Source organism: Sorghum bicolor, chromosome 3 (genome assembly GCF_000003195.3).
Source record: "Sorghum bicolor cultivar BTx623 chromosome 3, Sorghum_bicolor_NCBIv3, whole genome shotgun sequence".
Taxonomy (NCBI): Eukaryota; Viridiplantae; Streptophyta; class Magnoliopsida; order Poales; family Poaceae; genus Sorghum; species Sorghum bicolor.
In genome coordinates this window covers 1,845,340-1,867,593 of record NC_012872.2, presented here as the reverse complement: position 1 = coordinate 1,867,593, position 22,254 = coordinate 1,845,340, and the positions used below count along the sequence as shown (strand labels likewise).

Genomic DNA, 22,254 nt, shown 5'->3' with positions numbered 1-22,254 from the left:
TCACTCGAGAAAGATGGCCAGGGATTGGGCGGTGGCCTGGTGGTAGGTTGGTGAGTGCACGGGAGCGGCCATGAACGCGGTCCGTGAGTGGACACGTGCCCGCGGCCTCGCCGACCGATGGGATTAAGCGCCCGGGCCCCGCGGGTTGATCGGGCTGGGATTAACGGCGGCGCCCAAAAAGTCGCCGGGACCAGCCGCCACGTGCTGACGTGACCCGGAGGTTTCCCTTTCCGGTGGGCCTCCCTCCCTGGCCCTGTTAATTTCCTCTCTCACGCCTCGTTTAGTTCCTGTGAATTTTTTTTAAAAAAAATAGATTTTTTGTCATATTAAATTTTATAGTACATATATGAAGCATTAAATATATATTAAAAAATAACTAATTATATAGTTTATCTGTAATTTGCGAAACAAATTTTTTAAGCCTAGTTAATCTATATAACTAAATAATATTTGTTAAATACAAACGAAAATGCTACAATATTAATTTTGTAAAAAAAATTTACAACTAAACAACGCCTCAGTCCCAGCTCAGCTGTGCTGTGATAAAAAAAATGCTCAGCTGTGCTTGGTTGCTTCATCATCTCTCTAAAACACGCACACACGACCTGGTCCTTGTTAGTTTACTTGGGCGACGTATATGCTTGGTTTTCTCGCAATAAATCAGCCAACAATAATTTCAATTTTAACTTTTTAGACAAACGAACAAGCGTTATGGCTAATCCACCGGCTAAGCGTTCCACCCTAGTCTGGCCCAAGACAGAGTGTCAGAGCCTCAGCATGAGTGTATAGGTGACGGACCTGTTTTTATTTGACAAACGTTGTTCATTCATGAAGTAACTAGGCTTAAAAAATTCATCTCACAAGTTACAGGTAAACTGCGCAATTAATTTTTATTTTCGTCTATATTTAGTGATTCATGCATGTGCCGCAAGATTCGATGTGACGAAGAATCTTGAAATTTTTTTGGTTTTTAGGGTGAACTAAGCAAGGTCTTAGTTCCCTACCGAAATTTACCATGTCAAATATTTGATAAACAAAGATTGCTAAAAGTTAGACAAAAAAATATTTATCATTAGATTTAATTAGAAGATCAAATGTGAGCGAGATATTGGTAAATTTTGGTAGCAAACTAAATGATAGCTGAAAAACCAAGTTTACTCAACTTTTTTTTGTTTTGGTAATCTTCATTCCGCTTGAACTTATCAGCACTATCTTTTAGCTATAAAAATAGTATTTTTTATTCACAACAAGTTAGCATCAGCAGCAAATTTTTTTTTTCAGTCAGACACCATGCATGCTTTGCTCTCGCCTTCATAAAAAATACACTGAACTCCGCCATTTCGCTTTCTTGTGCAAATATCTTCCGAACTGAACCTGCCTGGCTGCGTACTGCCATGGCACGTACACCCTCGTGTCAGACAAAGCGTTCGTTTGGTTTTATCTCGGTGGGCATGCATACCAGATTACCAGTAGGAGACACGCCCGCCCGGGCGTTTGGCTGCATTTCGATCGCCGTCCTAGGCCATGCATGAAGTATTAAATATAGATGAAAATAAAAACTAATTACACAGTTTGGTTGGAATTGACGAGACGAATCTTTTGAGCCTGGTTAGTCTATAATTAGACAATATTTGTCAAATACAAACGAAAGTACTACTATTTCTATTTTGTAAAAAAAAATTGGAAGTAAACAAGGCCCGGCATGCAATGCAAATGCTTTGCAGTTATTTGCATGCAGAGAGATCCACCTCCCAGGCACCCACACGGCCACACACACACTGTTCTGGTTCTGGAACTGGGATCAACTTGCATTGCCAGTTGTAGCTCGGGTCGGTACGTACGCGGTACGCCCTTCGGATCTACCACTGCGTCTTCTTGTTGGCATGCATGCATGCCGCCACTCGGCCACTCCCTAGCAAGCTAACCGTACTCACTAGTGTAATGCTCGTCGGGCCTTGTTTAGTTAGTGAAAAAAGTTGAATTTAGCTACTGTAACACACTTTCGTTTGTATTTGATATTGTCCAATCATAAAGTAACTAGACTCAAAAAATTTATCTCACAAATTACAGATAAACTAAAATTATAGACAAATTATATAATTAGTTATTTTTTATTTATATTTTTTAATACTTTATACATGTGTCGCACTATTCAATATAACGAAAAATCTTATAATTTTTGCGAAGTAAACTAGGCCTCAGCTACTGCTGGAGCCCGCAGGATATACAAATCATTGAAGTCCGCTGCTCTCGATTTTGTACCGGAATGCATGCCTGCCACCGTGGGAAATGATATATGTATTCGATTGTTGTGCGTTCGGTGCTGTAAGAAATTAAGTATGCGCCTTTTTCTTCTGAAAAGTACATTTGGCACTACAAAGTGATCATGTATGTTCGTAGTGCCAAATATACAGTACTAAAATGCATGTATGATCACTCCAAAATGTAATACTACAGTTCACATGCATTTTAGCTAGTAACATTACTAATATAAAGCTGACTACACAATAGTACTCGTCCAGCGAATGTACTCCATACACTATGCATGCATGTGGCATAGTATATCCTCTCGATCGCTTCTTCCTCCATCGATCCATTTCCCCAATCCATCGTCTCCTCCCCGGCCTGTTGGTTTTGGTCCCCGCCGCCAAGCCATGATCCGCCACATGCACCACACATGCAGGCTACTAGAGTAGTATGCATGCTGGCTTTTATTCTTTCACCTCTCCTCCTTGATCCTCTGTCTAACTGTCGTCTCTCGGCCTTTTGCTACTAGTTTCCACTCCGTCCATGGCCAGCTAGACCGTGCATGCACAAACACACCTTTGTTGCCATTACGTTCCCGTTCCGTAATCACGGATTGCCGGCCCTTTTTCGTTTCAATGGCCGCAGCTAGCGCATGCAAATGCAGATGCAGGCCGGCCGGATCGATCGACCCGACCGGCGCGTGGACCAACTTGCATGCATGCACTTGGGGGGGTCCTCGATCCGGATGATCGGAGCTTCTTCTTCCATCGTCCGTGCCGCGTGCCGGAGCCGGGCGTATACGCTGTGCTGCGACGCATGACTCTTTGTGCATGCAGTCTTGATCCAGCTTGTCGATCGATCGCCGCCCTGTTCTGTTCCGCATTTGCTGCGCCCTAATTGGATGCGGCGCGGCGTGCCCCCGGCTGCAAGTTGTCGTGGGACTGGGATTTTATTGGCCGGAGATCGGATCGGAGCTCTCACGAGTAAAGGTTTATTTTGGGCATGTGCAATTCCTCTCTCACCCATTTGATTCGCTTCGAGAAGTGTGCACATGCATATTAGCCATGCACTCGGCCTGCGCTAGTGGTCGTGGATCGGATCGACCGAGCTCAAAGGCAGCAGCTAGCTATTCTTTGATTGCCGTATGCATGCATGGTGTGCCTGCTTGCATGTGCATCGTCGCTTGTTGTTGATATGATGATGGCGATCCAAGGCGCGCGCGAGTGCGTGCATGCATGGTGTGATGATCATCTATCAAAGTTTGATTGGAGGGAACGATCCAATCGAAAACGACTCCATCGGTGGCGCCGTTTCCTTCACTTGTTATGATTAATAATATAGCGAAAAAGTATATATGCAGCTTAATTAACAACATTGACTGCATATATCTTTGTAAACTGCTAGCAATAGCGTCTCGCACGGTTCACCGAGGAAGTGCAGTTCATCAATTGCCAGTCCATCAAGGCCTTGTTTAGTTCACACCAAAAAACTAAAATTTTTTCAAGATTCTCCGTCACATCGAATCTTGCGGCATATGCATGAAGTATTAAACACTACCATATTGGTGGAGTTCTCCTAATATTTCTAATTAGTAATAAAACACTAACACTAGTCATAGCACTAGGGAATCCTCACTAGGAAACATTTACTAGAAAAAGTTTATACTAAATTTTGAATGCTAAAACACTAGGAGAAGCCCACATTACTAGAAGAAGTTGAAAATTTTGGTTGTGAAATATAGACGAAACCAAAAACTAATCTGTAAATCGCGAGATAAATCTTTTGATTCTAGTTAGTCTATAATTGAACAATATTTGTCACAAACAAACGAAAGTGCTACAGTAGCAAAATCCAAAAAAATTTCACATCTAAACAAGGCCTAAGGCCCTGTTTAGATTGCTGCTGAAAATTTTTTTTTGGTGTCACATCGGATATGTCGGAAGGATGTCGGGAGGGGTTTTTAGAAACTAATAAAAAAACAAATTACATAGCTCGCCAGGAAACTGCAAGACAAATCTATTAAGCATAATTAATTTGTCATTAGCACATGTGGGTTACTGTAGCACTTAAGGCTAATCATGGAGTAACTAGGTTTAAAAGATTCGTCTCGTGATTTTCAACTAAACTGTGTAATTAGTTTATTTTTTTTATGTATATTTAATATTCCATACATGTGTCTAAAGATTCGATGGGATGAATGAAAATATTTTGGGTGGGAAACTAAACAGGCCCTAAGAGTAGACGGATTGTTGCTCATCGACCGCTGACGCACGTACCGACCTCCAAGTGACACGAGTTACTCCTAATGTAGAACAAAAACAATCTCAAAAAAGAAAAAGCCCATACGGAACAAAACTCAACTAAGCCCACTGGTGGTTTGGTCGATGTCCATATCTAGACTTCCCTAGTGGGCCTAACCGCCTAAGCCTATTAGTATATAGAAGAAGAAACTATTTGACTTACTTGGTCAAATGATTTCAATCCAAACATATTTTATATTATTTTTTTATGATAATAACATAATATAACACCATACTATATCTTAAGATTTTGATTGTATGAGAAGATTACATTTGAAGTAAACCTGGCAACATAAATATTGCTGAAAAGCTGCATCCCCGTTTTCTTGTTCAAATTCCCAACCCAAATCCTCTTAGCTACAGTATTTGTGACAATACACATCTCAAAGATTTTCTTGATTCCATTCAAAATAAAATGTTTCTTGTGCCTTTGGTAAGGCGAGACTCGGAGTAGGGCCTAGTTGCTAAAGCGTCCCTAGTGGAAGAGAGGTGCCTAGCAAGAGAAGGTGCAAAAGAGTTAAGGACAGCTCGTTGAGTTGTAGAGCAAAGCGGCCTCTCGCCCTCTCCTACCTACACCATCATTTGTTGAGCACACTGGCCTATAACTCCTATGTGACACCTCCTTCTCAAATCTCTTCTTCGTCACAACCTCAGTCATTTTCATAATAAAAGGAGCATGTGTGCATGACTTCTTTGGGATAAATGGAGGTGGTCTTGATCTCTCTCCAAATGAAATCAAAGACACTAAAAGGGGCTCCTCAGTCCTCACCCTCCAACAAGGGACGAATGGATGCAAGAACTAAGGAGACATCTCCACCATTGGGTGCAAGTGTGGCATTAACCAAATGTTAACATCAATTAGGGCCACACATCAGCAAGAGCTAGCATAACCGAGGTCACACACTACCTAGCATGCAGCGAGAATACCCAAAACCTTTGCAAAACATTCAAGGTGTTATCAATTCTAGGTTATAGTTCTGGTACAAAGGAACCTAACAAATTAAAGTTATAATCACAAATTTTGGATTTGATTTAGATTTTTATCATGTTTTAACCTATTTGCACATTCTTTGGAAAAAAGAACCTAATAAACCAATTTATATTAGGAACCCTGAACTTTATGTAAATCTTAAGAGCAACTTTCACTATTTATATCTTCTTATATTTTATTATATTTTTCACCTAGAACCCTCTAATGTTTTCTAATTCCTTTTGTATATATGATCTGTTTGATGTATATGTATATATATGGTTGATGACTCTAGTCTATGGTACATGAAATATATATTGGTGTTTGTGGATATATGGAATCGTGATTGCGTATGATTTTTTTTTCAAATTGCTTTTATAGTTGTCTTTGATGTCTGCTTGAATTTATATGTGATCAGATTTGGTACTAATACATCGAGAACACTTGAATTTTTCAAAATTATTTTTACAAGTAATATATTAAAGAGTCGTCTCTGAAAATCCAGAAAGAAGAGGCGGCCATGGGAAAACCGTTTGTGTAAACCATTTACCCAAGTGTTTGGCATAAGACAACCACATGTGTAAATCCATTTACCCTGATAGTTCTCAAGTTTGCGCAATGTCACAAACTCACATTTTTCACTGATCTTAGGCTGACAATGCAATTCAATAAAATTGCCAACAATGGAAATCAGAGAAGTGCCGCAAATAAAAATGTGTTTGTAGTAGTGAGAATTGTATCTCTTTATTTGCGATGTATGTATTTTAGCCCTGCTGAGCTGCATAGATCTACTACCCCAAGTCTCTCAAATATACTGATTGCAAGTAACTTTAATTTGGCCAAGCTGCAAATTAAAACTGATGAATAGTTTATTAAAGAATACACCGTTCACAAAAGAGGTGTGGCACCACACCTGTGTCAGGCACTCGGCCAACCCTTGCCTGCTGACAAAGAAACTCGAGAAAGGGGTTCGATTCCCTCTTCGCGCTGACCTCTTGGACCATCTGGAAGGAGCGCAACACACGATGCTTCAGGGATACCGCAACCACAATTCTAGAGCTTCTGATGATGATCAAGGCGGAGGCGGAACAGTGGGCGAACGCGGGGGCGAAAAACCTATGGAGTTTAGCGTGGGGGGGGGGGGGTAGCTAGCTGCCACCCTTTTTTCAGTGTAATCTTTAGGGTGCCCGGCTTAACGAGGGGTACTGAATTTTTCTCACTTCTTAATATAAAGATACACAACCCTCTTACGTATTCGAGAAAAAAAAAAGAATACAGAGACTTTTACATTGGAGGCGCATCAACCAGAATAGTCTGTACGATTTGGTTGAATTATTGAGATCACAACACTATAGATTCTTGTAAATATAAAAACGAGTACGTAGGCCCTCACGCGGACAGCGCATGCATGTCGATCGACGACTGGCCACCTGCTAGAGGCGAAGGAGGTTGATTTTGCGGTATTTGTAGTCCTTGTACTTCCTGGGCTGCTTGTACTTGGCCGGGCTATCGTCGGTGACGAGCTGCTGGTGCGGCCCGACGACGAGCTCCCTCGGCGGCTCCACGAACGTCGGCCACGACATCCGGGTCTTCTCCTTGTGCACCCTCGAGCGGTGCATCACGGCCTTGTACCTCCCATTGCTCAAGGTCTATAAACAAACACTACGTACGCACGAATTGAGAGTGATCGATCGAGCAGCAGGACGGACGAATTAGCAGGCGTGAGGCGAGAGGACGTTTGCTTGCTTGCCTCGATCTGATCGCCCATGAAGACGTTGAATGCCTCGGGCACGTGCGGGACGTCGTGCCACCTGCCGTCCTTGAAGACCTGGAGCCCCTCGACGTCGTTGGGCAGCAGGATGGTGACCACGCACAGGTCGGTGTGCGGGCCGACGCCGAGTGTGACCTCCGGCTGCGGGCACGGCGGGTAGAAGTTGATATTCTGCAGCAGCACCAGCTGGTCGTCCCCGCCGAAGGCCTCGCTCATGGCGTCCTTCTCCAAGCCGAGGCCCAGCGAGAGGTGTTGGAAGAGACCGCGCGTCAGCCGCTGGATGTGCCGGCAGTACTCCTCGTTCGCCTCCCTGTAGCCGGCGGGGTTCTTGGGCCAGATGTCGTGGTTGACGACGGCCGGCGGCGCCACGTAGTGGAACAAGTAGTCCTCCTAGTTCTTCTTGCCCTCAAGGTTCCTACGCGTCGTGATGCCGACGCCGTAGCCCTCGATGCTTCCGAAAGACCCCGTGCAGTGCACCTCCTGCTTCTCCTGCCTCGGCAACGAGAAGAAGGCTCGCCCCACAGGCTGCAGCTCCTCCGACACCGCCGCCGCGGGCACGCCGTGGTTGACCACCTGGAAGAGCCCCCGCTCCCTGGTCGCGTCCGCCATGAGCGCGCCGCACTCCGGCCTCGGCCTTGACATGTCAATCACCGGCGGCGCAGAGTCCCCGCGGAACGCGTTATTGGGGCCTGGCTGATCCTGCGCCAAACGCACGAAGTCCGGCGGGACTTTGCCCGACTTCGACAGCGCGAGCACGCTCTCGTAGACATCCGCCATCTCAGAGAGCACAGAACGTATCCTCCCTGCAACCGAAAGGAGGATGTGTTGTGGTTTTGCACTTGCGTCCTAGCTACAAAGCTGGTGTTATATATACTATTTTAGGAATCACTTTTTTTTATGACGCACATATTGATGTACAAGGAGTACCTAAGGCCTTGTTTAGTTCCGAAAAGATTTTGGATTTCGGTACTGTAGCACTTTCGTTTGTTTGTGAGGTCCTCTGACGAACACAAGTGCCACACACACGATGTGACATGCCGGCACGTGCAGGCTGAGGATCGGCAAGATGAGCTTCTTTGGGTCGTCATTGCCACGTAGCCTCACGGGGTCACGGGTCCCTAGCACAACTCCACGTTCTTGAGGCCTTGTTTAGTTCCAAAATTTTTGGCAAAATGAGCACTGTAGCAATTTCGTTTGTATTTGACAAATATTGTCCAATCAAAGACTATCTAGGCTCAAAAGATTCGTCTCGTCAATTCCGACCAAACTGTGTAATTAGTTTTTATTTTTATCTATATTTAATACTCCATGCATACGTCTAAAGATTCGATGTGACGGGGAATCTGAAAAATTTTGCAAAATTTTTGAGGAACTAAACAAGGCCTGAGTTCCACCTCACGGCGACGTCGTAGCAGGCTACCTCTCCGAAACGATCTTGGGCAACCGCCTGATCACCTCCAGGGGAAAATCCTGGGGCGTATATTTGTTTGCCTAAACTAGAGTGACTGTAACTGGATCAACACTAGCTGGACATGTGTAAATGGTGTAGCTTTGTGTCGTTGTTTGTTTGAGCTGCGTCAGATGAGCTGCATCAGATAATAGGCTTATAGCGCTTAGGTAGGAAGATGCTCGGCCCATTGTCTTTTGTAAAAAAACCAAAACAAGAACAACTATCCCTGTCATCTCTAACATGTATTTTCGCACTAATAAGGAGTTCCCGTGGGCTAAAACTCTTCAAAGGCGTAGAGTGTATGCTGCATAGTCTTTTTTAGAAACAAGCATGTTGTATAGTCACAAAAGTGCACGCAACCAAATGATATAATGCACTTTTGTGACCTTAGACTCTATAATCATTATATATTTTTGCATAATTCAATTGAGTTTTGTGTAAATATATTATAGCTTGCTATGTTTCGTAAAGAGTAGTTTACTATAACAACAATAACTTTGTTATGTATAATGTTTAATACTTATTCAGGTATTCTTATAACAGTATTATATATAGAGATAAAAGTTTGAATGGTGGGGATTCATGAGATTATACATATATTGAAACATTTTACCAAAGAAACAACTGTCGAAACAAACACCAAAAAGAAAGGAAAAGACATGCAATCCAATAAAAGAAAAAAAGAAAGAAAGAAAGGAAAACAGATGAGAAAAAGAACACTACTCGTAGTGGGCTATGCCCCAAGCCCGCGTGGTGGGACTACTGGGCCGTGTGTTTTCACACTGCCCAGCCCCAGCCCAGGACTGTTGCGCTCTGTCTCTAACTTCTGCCCAGCGTCAGCCTCGGCTCGGACCCCCGCCATCGGTTGACGGTTGTCATCGGAGTCGGCGGCCAGCCATGTCGAGGTTCTGGAAGCCGGGGTCGGAGAAACCGAGCACCCTGCTCGTCGACGACGAGGAGGGTGGAGTCGTCTTCCTACCCTCCTCCACCAGCTCCGCCTCCTCCTCCGGGTGCGTTTCTAAACCCTAAACCTTCTCCTCCGTTTCATCAAATTCGTTGCTCGGCGTTTCAAAATCTGAGACTGGGTGTTCTCGCTGTTGCATTGATAGCTTTGGCTACGCGAGTCTAGAAAGACAGCGGCAGCGGCTGCCGGTGTACAAGTACCGCAAGGCCATCCTCTACCTGGTAGAGCGGCATGCCACCACCATCGTCGTCGGCGAGACTGGCAGCGGCAAGTCCACGCAGATCCCTCAGGTACTCCCTTAAATCCTTCACTGCTTCATCGAACGCATCGGGGTGTTTAAAGGGATTGTTATGATTTTGCGTGCTGCGCTTCTGTCAGTTGGCATTTGGTCGAACAGCTGCTGCGCGTGGTCGAGTTCCCATAGCAAGCATTCATACATTCTGTATTCTAGATATGTGAATTTTTCGGGTTAAGGTGATGAGGTCGATGGATGCACTCAACCAGTGCTCAATGTATTTGTGATAATTCTGTCTGGATTTCACCAAACATCCCGTGTGTGAGTTTGGCATATGCCCTGTGATTGGATTCCTGAGTGGATTAGAACTTGAGCAGTAATTCTATATGGACCTGTGATGACTCCATTCTGCAATGGATTCATTCCTCGAGGTGGTGTTTGCTCGCTACCACTGACCATCCACACCTACTGGTGGTGTTATAGGTTCCGTGTCGTGTGTAGATCCACATCAAAGCCAGCTCTTATATTGGACATGTACACTAGCGTGCAATCATTTAGATGTGTGCAATAAACTAAAATGGTGGAAAAGAGGACTAGAGGAGCAAAAATGAGCCAGCAAGGGTGCAAGACAGACTAAAGCTTTGAAGCATATAAGCTAATGAAAACAGTAATCTGCAAGTAATTTGTGTCTTTCTGATTATGTTTTATTTCTAATAATTTGACTGCACTTTGATCAGTACCTTAAGGAGGCTGGTTGGGCTGATGGAGGTCGACTTATAGGATGCACTCAGCCCAGACGATTGGCTGTGCAGGTATCAAGTGCTTTTAATCTTCATTTAGCTGTGCTTGTGAGAACTATTTATGCAATACTAGGTCCTTTTGTTTTTTCGTCTGATGAGGTCTGTGTAGGTATTATTTTGGGGTACACAAAATATTCCATTTTGCATCTTATATGATGCCACAGTTTGCTCTGTCTACATGTTTTGGATGGTTAAACTTCCAACTGTGTTGTGTGATCCTTCATTAACTATACTTGCCGATCAAGAAAAAAAATTGTGACCAGGTTTAGCATGCTCTGATTCTGCAATTACTCATCAAACATACATGGTCTGGATCAATATTTTATTATTGATTTTCTGAAACTTGTACTCACTTGTCGTTATTTCCCCTCGAACATTATTTACTGATCAGAAATTCAATGTTTGATTATATCCTGGTAAAAGGATGTATGCGAAAGAATACTCTATGTACCAATTCAGCATTGGAGAGTACTATGCTGAACACATATTCATGTGATCCTAATTTTCCTAGATCCCGTTCTAGAGCAATCAGTGGGTAGAATAGTATGCTTGACTGACTCGATGGATGATGACTAGTGACTACAGATTTAACTAGCGTGACACACTGTTGTGATGTTGGCGTATAGTATTCCTATTATGGTATATAGATGTTTCTCCTTCTCTTTTGCTTCTTATTGTTGCCTTTTCAACTCATCTTAGTATTGAACAGACGGTTGCATCAAGAGTAGCTGAAGAAGTAGGTGTAAAGCTTGGAGAAGAAGTTGGTTATACAATCCGATTCGAAGATCAAACAAACCCGGTACAATCAAGTTTTACTCCTTAACTAGTTTTCTTTATATGAATCCGGCAATATGAAACATGTTAAACTAATTTGGGTACCAAAGCAGAGTACTCAAATTTGTTATTTTTCTTGTCCTATTAATCTTCTTATGCCTGCCTGGTTTCTCAGGGTATGACCATGATAAAATTTCTCACAGATGGGGTATTGATTAGAGAAATGATGGAAGATCCTCTTCTTACCAAGTATAGGTATGCCCATAAGATTGAAGCCCAATCTAGTAGTAGAAGTGACTTTCTTTTATTCCTTATAAGTATATATATCGGTACTGGCTAATTCATAATGGAGTAAACTCCTTTTATCTTGGGTGAAAGTCCATTAATAATTATCTAATTTGTTGCCTTAGAGGGTTCCATACCAATTCCCTTAACTCATACATTGATCCATGCTCTTCTATTCTATTAGTGTAATTATGGTGGATGAAGCTCATGAAAGATCCATCTCAACCGACATGTTGCTGGGTCTCTTGAAAAAGGTTAATATCTCTTTAATATCTTAATTGGCTTTATCTTAATGTTCTTGTGTGTGAATAGTATTTAAATTATCTGCAACGTCTGAATATTTACATGGATGAATCAGATTCAACGTCGTCGGCCTGAGTTGCGGCTTATTATCTCCTCTGCAACAATTGAAGCAAGATCAATGTCAACCTTCTTCAACATTAGGTCTACCCCTATCAAGAAGTTCATTTCTTCCTGGCTGCATGTTATTATCTTTTGCCTAGCCTTGCCAAGTGAAAAGGCGCATTGCCTATCTGGCTATCCTGGCCGTTGAAATTCAGAAGTGTTTTCTCAATAACTGGCATGTAGCTACAGTATACTCAGTTTGTGGTAGCCATGTAGCTATGCTATACTCAATTTGTGGTAGCCATGTAGCTATGCTATACTCAATTTGTGGTAGCCATGTAGCTATGCTATACTCAATTTGCGGTAGCCATGATACATGCATAAGTGATAAATCTAAGGCTCTAAGCATACTGGTATCAGTAGAATCTCATGCAGTCATGCAGCTTGCCTTCGTTCACTGTTTGTTACTTTTAACGAACAAGATAAAGGTATTGCCATGGTTAATGCAATGAGAATCCTATTTATCAACTACATCCAATTGTCAACTCTGATGCATGCATTGGTGACTGGTGTTCAAACATCATATACATCCATCATATGCACTACTGACTCCGTTTCTGCTAACAAGCTAGTGTGGTCCTGATCTTCGTATTTTTCCACACACACAGGCGGAAGAATTCCTTGCTTGGGTCTTCTGATGATTTGCCCAGCCCAGAACCTGCTATACTTTCTGTTGAAGTATGTTCTTCCTTTGAGACGAGATAATCATGGAAGAATGCTGTAATGCTCTTTATTGATAAAGACATAATTTGGTTCTACAGGGTAAAGGATACACCGTGGAAATTCATTACGTCGAAGAACCTGTCTCAGACTACTTACAGGCTGCTGTGAATACTGTACTTCTTATTCACGAAAAGGTTGTTTATTTTTTGCTGTTTAATGAAAATTAGATGTAATTTGGGCTCTCATGTGTGATACTTTTGATGATTTGTGACTTCAGTTTCCTTTTATTCCCGAAATTGGATTTGTTCTTCAGTATTTTATTAATTCCATTAGGCTGTTTTTTCAATATATAACAAAACAAACATCAATCTTATTCAGATTATTATTTCAGATTTTAGATGAAACTCTGAAGCTAACATAAACTCTACCAGTGATTTACATAAGTGCTTGCGAACTGCCATTACTATGTGTGACCTGTAGAAGTATTATGTGCAATCACATGCTCATTGTTAAAGCACTGATACTCAAATTATAACTTGGCAGTTACAATAAACTTAAATTCCCATAGCAAAGTTCATACAATGTAATCATCAAATAAAACATGCTTGTGATTAACAGATAACATTGTTGAAATGTTTCTGGATGAAGCAGTTGAGAAAAAGAAAGCAAAAACTGTTTCTTATCCTTGTAATTAGCATTGTTATAGTTTAAATATTTACCTACATATTAAGTAATGCTAGTCTGCCTCTCATGTCTCATCAGTTATGAGGTTATGATGTCAGGCAAGGTATGAAACTCTTAATGTTGCCATCATAGTTCAGATAGATAGGCATGGTTTCCTGATTCCATTTTACAGTGTTTTTAGTTTGCGAAGTAATATATGGAACTACTATCTTTCATATTTTTTCACTGGGAGTTCTCTGGCCAATCAAATAGCATATCTTCACTTGCAGAATTTTTATGCAGGAACCACCAGGGGATATCTTGGTATTCTTAACTGGTCAGGATGACATAGAAGGTGCTGTTAAATTGCTGAATGAAGAAATTCAGCACCTTGGAAGACATTATTTGGGTAATTTCTTCTCTTTGCATCATAGAAAATGGCGAACTGAACTAGGTTAATCCTACTAGTTATGTCCAGGTGATGATATTCTAGAAGTGAATGTTTGGCAGTTATGCTTATGTACAAGGGATTTTTATTGTAGTTAGTAAGAGGGAGGCAGCACCAGACTTGTATCTGGCCAACTACCTCCTGCGTGATTTGGAAGTAATTCCAGAATTTGGCATGCGCAGGAAGGGGTTGAAAATGAGAGAGAATGAATGAATTTAGATATCAGACTTGCTACATCTTGATTAGGGAAGTAGAGTGACATTCTGAGTTCTGACGCCTTGATAGGCTGGCCCTAAAAAACGAGGTTAACAAACTGGATCTTTAGGAACTGATGGCTAACAAGACAGCTAATATGACCATGAAGCAAGCCACGAAATTAGTTCAAAATAAGGTTGCAACAGCTAAGCTTTTCATGCTAGACAACCCCCGTGCAGCCTATTCAGGCAATCAGGCCATGCATGTCCTGTTCTACACCCAGCCTGAGCCCACCACTGGTATTTGAGCCCCCACATCGCTCTGGCACAAGTCTACCTGTTAAATTGCATTCTGCCTGCGGTTGTAAATTTTGGTTTCTATTTCTAATGCATTCAGATTGCTTCAATTTTCAGACTTGCTGATTTTGCCCTTATACTCTGGCCTTCCACGGGGAGATCAAGTCAGTATTCCACATTAGTATTAGTAATAAATTATGTTGCACATGGCACCACTCCGTCTGCAAGTTGACCCTGTCTGTTTGTCTTTGGCTTTCTAGGATCTCATTTTTGCTCCTACATCAAAAGGGAAAAGGAAAGTTGTGTTATCAACCAACATTGCTGAGACATCGCTGACTCTGGAGGTATTGCATGGTTAGGCTAATGAATACCATGTTGGTTGTAAGCATGTTATTGATTCTGTGAGTTTGTTGCAGGGGGTGGTGTATGTTGTTGATAGTGGATTTTCCAAGCAGAAATGCTATAATCCGGTACTTCCTCATTTCTGTTTGTATGACAAATAGTCCACTATTTCTTTGCAACTTCACTTCAGCACTGCATTCTGCCTGTCATCGGTATAGCTCTACTTTCTGTTTTCTTTTCTTAGAATATTTGAAGTGAACATTCTGCCAACTGGTGCAATCACCTTCAGATTCCAACTTGTCTGTGCCTATTTACTTTGTATGCAAGCATGTGAATTCTTGGATTTCGAATCCTGTAATCAATATCTGTGAAGGCATTCATCATGAGTAGTTTCAGGCCCCTCTCTTGTTTGCTAGAATCTGGTGCTGTTAATAAATACGACTATGCTTCAGCTTTCAATAGGAGTTGTATACATCTTAAGCACATCAACGTGTAAGAGTAGCTAGGATCAACAGACTCTGAAAGGGTAAAATGCTTTTCATATCTGAAAAAACTATTTATCATGCACCTTTGGGTTACTCATTTTAAGAATTCCCCTACACCTCTTTTTATGACAGATTAGATCAGACAAAATTCGTTGGTGTACTCTCTTCTTATATTGTTGGGTTTTAGTTTTTTTTTCTTGTGTCATAACACTGGATCTCTTTTTTGGCTTAGATTTCTGACATAGAGAGTTTAGTTGTCGCACCAATATCCAAGGCATCTGCAAGACAACGAGCAGGCAGAGCTGGAAGGGTGCGACCCGGGAAGTGCTTTAGGTAATTCAGTTTTGTTATCGAAGTATTATATTTCTTTTTGTTGATAATACAAGCTATAATGTTAACTTATGATTTTCCATTTCTGATGGCAGTCATATGCTGCTGTAATTTCAGCTAACTGATTTTGAACACATTTTGGGATTTTCTTAGAAATAAATCATTATATACATAACATTACTATATGGTATTTAGTCTATTATGTATGTACACATATGAATTTGACTTGCATGTATTTTATTGTATTAGATCTAGTAAAGAATTGCTAAGCTAATAAAACAAAAACTAATATTTGGTTACATTATAGAGGAATTAATTGGTGATGAAACAAATAATGTATGTACATGACTTGTATGTGAATATATTAAAGATTTAAAGTATTTCACATGATATAGATGACATGGTTATTTTTTATAATTAATATGGAATGATATGGACTTAGTGGTGAATGATGTGCACATCTTGCATGAAAAGATAAAATATTTAGTGGGTCATTTAGTGGGGAATGATGTGTACACCTTGCATGAAGAGAGAATTCATCTAGTGGGTTTTAGCTTTATAAGAGTTATAGATATTAATAAAACACTGCAAAATAAATGTAGTTACCACATTAACTTATGTTGTGCATTGCATTTTTCTCCTTGGAGTTGTATTTATCAGTCTTTATACATCTTGTAATTTCGTTAGATTATATCTCCTGCAGGCTCTATACAGAGGAATATTATCTTAATGAAATGCAATCAGAAGGAATTCCAGAAATGCAAAGGTCCAACCTGGTCTCCTGCATAATACAGGTACCTTGGCTTGTCTGTTTCCTGATTCTTTTAGTAATATCATTGTATATAAATGCTGTAAACAGATTTTTTTTGTGCAGCCTACCTTTCATTACTGGTCTTATATGTGGTTCTGAAAATGACATATGGATTGCATACAGTGTAGTTCTGTTTTTTTTGGTTTAGATGTGCAATGCTATTACACAGACTATTCTTGGATCTGCTGCATCTAACCAGGAAAGTTCCAAAAAAAGTAATGCAAACCATGGACAACCAGTCAGAATTTGTTTCAAGTTTTGATTGAAGCATGTACTTTGAGTAAATGATGAAAGTCACAAAAACTTGTCGTTGGTTTCTTCTGCACAGAAGATAATATAACTATTAATATTGTTAAGCATAGAATTGAGCATATAGCTAACTTTGTCCAGTATGTATATGTCCATGTGACCAACTCTACCTTGCATGTGTGCCTAGCTGAATATTGAATAAAGTGTATGGCTTTGTAAATAATTTCTCTCTTTGAAGTTCACCAATATAAGGCCTTGCTGATATACTTTCTATGATGGCAGTTAAAAGCCCTAGGCATAGACAACATTCTGGGCTTTGATTGGCCAGCTTCTCCATCTCCAGAGGCAATGATTCGGGCTCTTGAAGTTCTATTCTCCCTAGGAATCCTTGATGAAGATGCCAAATTAACAGTACCCACTGGTTTCCAAGTTGCTGAGATCCCTCTGGTATGTGCTGCCTAATACTTTTCCCACTCATAACTCCATGTGTAATAGAATGTTCTGAACCTTCTGCTTATGGAATAGTTGCTGTAGGAGTAGTACCCTGATAACCCAACCATGGCGACTGTGTCAAGTTAGCTCATTCTTCTTCTTCTTTGTTTTTTTTGTGTGGTGGTGGTGGTGTGTGTGTGTGTTGGGGGGGGGGGGGGGGGGGGTTGTATTTAGTGAGATGAGGTACTTTCGCCAACTGGTATCATTTGTGGACTGCCAATCAGGGAAACTAAACCGAGCTCAGTTGGATGAGGAATGCCCCAACCACCCAAGTTTAAGTCCTCATCGAGCCAAATTTGGGTGCTATTTCTTAATGAAAAATCCAACCTAGTTCCTCCTAGGTTGGAATTTTTTTTCTGGACTAATGATCTTTGGTTTTCGGAATTACTTGTGAATTTCTAGGAAAAAAATGCACATGCCCCAAAATTCCTGCAATGAAAACCCGAAGGTCAATTAATTGTGGTAGAATTCAGAGCTTTAGAGGTGTCAAACTTTTATCCTACAGCCCCCTCTGGATATTTACTGCAGCAGTACATTTTTTTCTTCAACATGCAGGAGATCTGCGTGCCAACCATTCATGAATGATATTTTACAACCCCACCACCACTTCAAACTAGAGTAAATTAAGTTGTACCACGAGAATTTGGGTATTAAAAGTCTAATCTGTCTGTTAAATCATCACAATATTTGCGTTTAATCAAAATATCGTTGGAAGTATTCAGAGTACTGCTAACTCTCACAGAATAAATTTACTAAGCATGATAAAACAATTGTATGTTATCTGAAACCCCTTTGAATGAAAGATTGCAATGGGAAAAAAGGGGCTATCCTAAGGTCATTCTGATCTGCTAGATTGCAAAATAAAGTATTGAATCAAACTTTTTTGAAACAAAAAACAGGGACATGCATTGTCTTGCAATTACTATTTCGGCATAATACTTAAGGTTATATACTTTTTGCTTGACAGACTGCCTGTTAACTAAATTAAGGAGACTGCTGTGTAGTGCGAAGTATGTAATATGTGCATGAATCATAGTTACATGCTTTGCTTTTGTGGCTAAGCTTTTGGGGCAGTATATGATGTATACTATTTTCTCCAGATTACAGTTACAACGTTTTAATTGTTTACTTACCCTTCACTCTAATATACAACTTTTATCTTTACATTGCTGAACCCTGACAATGCTCTGGAGTTGGAAGCCTGCAACTTTGTTGGCCATTCTTATATTATTTGACACTTGTCCCCCCCACCCCCCCACCCATATGCTCTTCTATTCTTACCATCGTTCTGAACAACATCCTCTTCCCAAATCAATGTACATTAACATTAATTTCTTACAGGACCCCATGATTTCGAAAATGATCTTGTCAGCAAATGATTTTGGATGCTCTGATGAGATATTGACCATAGCATCATTTCTATCGGTTCAAGTTAGATTTTGTATCTCAGACACTATTTTCCTTTTTCTTATTCTATTTTAATCTTCCAATTATTCTGATACCAAATGCTTTATACAGTCTGTCTGGGTTTCCGTGAGAGGAGTGAAGAAGGAATTTGATGAAGCAAAGCTTCGATTTGCTGCTGCTGAGGTTTGTGGAATCAACATGACACATTTATATTATTTACTCAGGGACCCTGATGCCACTTAACTGTTAATATTGACTATTATATTGGTGCTCACTACTTTGTGAGATCAAGTAGCATGGGACACACATTTGTCACTGTAAAAGAATTGAAGAATATTGCATCATAAAAATATGCCCATCGTTAATTCACCGCGTCCCTGATTACGTTTCTGAATTAAAGAGGTGCTTTTGTATTTGAGCAAAATCCTCAATGTCTTACACTGCTTAAAGCGTATGTGTTTTCTGTTGCGGATTTGCGCTGATGGCATGGGATCAGCAAGCTGACACTGGTGACAGGCTGATTGGTAGTTCACCTTTTTTTTTACTATGGAGCTTGTATTTAAGATTGGCTTCATTGCCAGCGTATCCATATTTTAGGGCGCCTTCCCACATGCATGTCATCAGAAGTATGTGCTTTATCTGTTTTTGCTCTTGGTTGGTCACATATTTTCTTATGCCTTAAATGTATAATGTACCACAGGGAGATCATGTAACATTCCTGAATATCTACAAAGGATTTCACCAGTCTGGAAAATCTAGTCAATGGTGTTACAAGAACTTTTTGAATTACCAAGCACTGGTATGTCTTCACTACACAAGGTCGTGATCCTTTTAAATTAGGAATCTGTGCATATTCAAAGCTGTGGTTCTCCAATTGTTCCAAGTGAGGGCACATTTTTCATAACATCCTTTTCTCATTACCGCAGAAGAAAGTTGTCGACATTAGGGGACAGCTTCTCAGGATAGTGAAGAGTTTTGGTATACAACTGAAATCATGTGACAGGGATATGCAGGTATGGTATTAGAACTAGTTTTGGCACCATTATTTTGTACATACTAGGGTCTGATTTCTCCCTCCCAGCTTGCTCCCTTATGGTCAATCTTTGACAGCCAGGATCATCCTCTTTACTCCCACCCTAGGCCAGCAATCAGGAAAGTTTTTATGTCACCGTGGTGACATCCAATCCAACTCACCTGGTTGGCCCTAGGCTCAAATTAATGAAGCGCTGTACAAATAGGCACACTCAGAGGGTATATCATATATGTATATTGATCAGGAGACATGCCTAGTGCAACCACTTTTATGCTAGCCCATATGCTGCTGTCATTCTATGTCTTAGAAATTAGAACTGGTTAATTTTTTTATTAACTCTTGTACATATACTCTTACACTGTTTTTCTTTTCTGAAGTGTTTTAAATTGTATCCTAATGTGTTCTTTATGAGTTATCTAAAACATCCATGTGCTTGAGCTTACAGCATTGCTATCCTAATATTCTGCAGGCAGTTAGAAAGGCCATTATTGCTGGTTCATTTACTAATGCATGTCATCTGGAGGTATTTGCTGTATTTATTTAAATGTGATCTTTCTATTACATCACCAAGCTGATTGGATGGTCCCTTGTGTATATCTAACTTGTAGCCAAAATTTGGTTTCTCCCCAAGAGATGTCTCATACTCTCATATGATTTGGGCATGTAAATCTTTGTTGGTGCGTGGCCAACAAATGGCAACTTGTCAGCATGATTGGGAAAACATTCCCAAGGAGATTAGGTCACTCTAGACAGGCATAATGATTGGGACTGATCTTTCCCTGGGCTAACTTATCTCATGTAGTCATGTTTAACTGTGCATTTCTTGAGTTTTCCTTGGCCCACAACATATAGCTGCCTTACATTTGTGATCTGTTTACCTCATAAATGTGGTTGTGATTTTGTCCAAAAGGTTGATCTCTTAGCTTATATATAATGTTGTATATTTATGTGTTAGCACATTTTCCAGTTATAGACAGCCTTCTTGGTTGCTTACCTAAAAAAGGGGCACATCTATGTAGAAACCTCCCACACAAGTTGGGATCTCAGGAATGGGATTTCTTGGTAGCCCTTGCTCTTGCTTATTTTGCAAGGAGAGCCTTCTTGCTGCTTAGTTCTTACCATAGCCTGGACAAGAGTAATACTGTTGAGATTTTGGAACATCATCTACTCTTTATTCTGCCACTAAGATAAGTTAGCTGCTGTCTCTGCCTCTGTGGCTCATTTCAAAACATATGACTTAGTTCTCTTGTTGCCATGCTGTTGCACATTTGTAGTCTGTTTATACCAAAGTGAAAGCTATCAATCAGTATGCAGCTAAGTAGCTGACATTTATTTTTTTCAGTGATCTTAATCGCTTTTCTGCTATATAGGAATACAGCCAAAATGGAATGTATAAAACGATTAGGACATCACAAGAAGTTTATATTCATCCATCTTCAGTTCTCTTTAGGTGAGCTCAGCAATAATTTCTTATTTTTAATGAATTCGTTTTTTTTTTCAGTTTATTATTTATACTTTATAATGGCATCATTGCATTTAGGGTCAATCCAAAGTGGGTTGTCTACCAGTCTCTCGTTTCAACTGACAAGCACTATATGCGGAATGTTATTGCCATTGAACCATCATGGCTTACAGAAACTGCACCACATTTTTATCAGTTCCGAACACTCAATCCAGCTCTCCACTAACATCACTGGTAATTTCTTTTGGCTACTCAGTTGTCTTTGGCTTACATTTAACAATGACTCAATGGCAAGATGAAAGGTGTTTATACTCTTTTTTTTTTTCTCCCAGTTGGCTTATCTTCTCTGTTGGATATGGGATGACCCGTTTTTTTAGTTCAACTGGCAAGATGAAAGGTGTTTTGTAGATTAGAATGGCTTCGCCATTATTGCTAAAAGCAGGTGTAATGATAGTTTTCAATAAGGGGACCCATGGCGCATTGTCTGAAAGTATTTATTTGATTATCGGCTGATCCGTGTCTTTGATGTTGATTTACACGGCAGGATTACGCTTTGTTTTGTAACTTTTAGAGAACTTTACTTAGGGCCACAATTTTGCTAATGAAAAGAATTGTCTGTACTTATATATGGTAAACACTTGTGGCATCATCCTATTCCAGTAATCACGGGGCAGACAAAATCATTGTTATCGGTTTATCCCAAAATCACAGGAGCGAGAACTGAACTTGTACTACCTCTTGAATTGCCCACATTTTGTTCGTGTTAGTTTATCATATGATGCAGTTTATTGGACTACACAGTTGAGTTGTCTTAATCCCCCCACCACCCCCACCCCCACCCCACCCATCAGAGCATGGTTTATCTGCAAGGCTGTAAGGATCATTCATCGAGCAGTGTGCTTATGCTTATTATTTATTCCTATCAGTTGGCAACCTCCTTAAATTTCTTTAGCAATAAATAATATAAAAGAAACTGCACCATCTAGCTGCCACTAAGAGAAGCACATGGCACTTAAAGAGTGAATAATTGAATTTGCCCTTCAAATTGACTTGTTTCTGTGGGATGGTATATTAGTAGGATAGTTTCATCACCCAGGCCTTCGCTTCACATATCCCTGAAGAGATGGCGGTATCTGCCGTTTGGTTGCCAGTAGTTGCTGTAATCTTCTTTCTCTCC

The 22,254-nt window shown here is 40.7% G+C and overlaps 1 protein-coding gene and 1 pseudogene across 3 annotated transcripts; one reads left to right on the top strand and one right to left on the bottom strand.

Annotated features, from left to right (window-relative positions):
- LOC8081420 lies at nucleotides 6,768-8,108 on the bottom strand (annotated as a pseudogene).
- On the top strand, nucleotides 9,566-21,782 carry LOC8079520 (probable pre-mRNA-splicing factor ATP-dependent RNA helicase DEAH9). Of its 3 annotated transcripts, XM_002457101.2 has the most exons (24): nucleotides 9,570-9,748; nucleotides 9,848-9,992; nucleotides 10,675-10,749; nucleotides 11,447-11,536; nucleotides 11,687-11,766; nucleotides 11,981-12,050; nucleotides 12,155-12,240; nucleotides 12,810-12,879; nucleotides 12,963-13,058; nucleotides 13,831-13,936; nucleotides 14,584-14,630; nucleotides 14,727-14,810; nucleotides 14,883-14,936; nucleotides 15,526-15,626; nucleotides 16,327-16,417; nucleotides 16,966-17,130; nucleotides 18,517-18,606; nucleotides 18,694-18,765; nucleotides 19,283-19,381; nucleotides 19,509-19,595; nucleotides 20,085-20,138; nucleotides 20,986-21,065; nucleotides 21,156-21,311; nucleotides 21,410-21,782. In XM_002457101.2, the coding sequence occupies exons 1-23, from the start codon at nucleotides 9,636-9,638 to the stop codon at nucleotides 21,301-21,303; spliced, it is 2,103 nt and encodes a 700-aa protein (XP_002457146.2). In that variant the 5' UTR covers nucleotides 9,570-9,635; the 3' UTR covers nucleotides 21,304-21,311; nucleotides 21,410-21,782. The 3 variants fall into 3 exon arrangements, 2 of the variants coding, with proteins under 2 accessions (XP_021313399.1, XP_002457146.2); XM_021457724.1 differs by lacking the exon at nucleotides 18,517-18,606 and having other exon boundaries at nucleotides 9,569-9,748; XR_002451524.1 differs by lacking the exons at nucleotides 21,156-21,311; nucleotides 21,410-21,782 and having other exon boundaries at nucleotides 9,566-9,748; nucleotides 19,283-19,401.

Coding starts and splice junctions, on each gene's coding strand:
- LOC8079520 (XM_002457101.2), top strand. CDS start 9,636: ATGTCGAGGTTCTGGAAGCCGGGGTCGGAGAAACCGAGCACCCTGCTC. Junction 14,631..14,726: donor GCCTTCCACGGGGAGATCAA/GTCAGTATTCCA, acceptor TTGGCTTTCTAG/GATCTCATTTTTGCTCCTAC. Junction 14,811..14,882: donor AGACATCGCTGACTCTGGAG/GTATTGCATGGT, acceptor AGTTTGTTGCAG/GGGGTGGTGTATGTTGTTGA.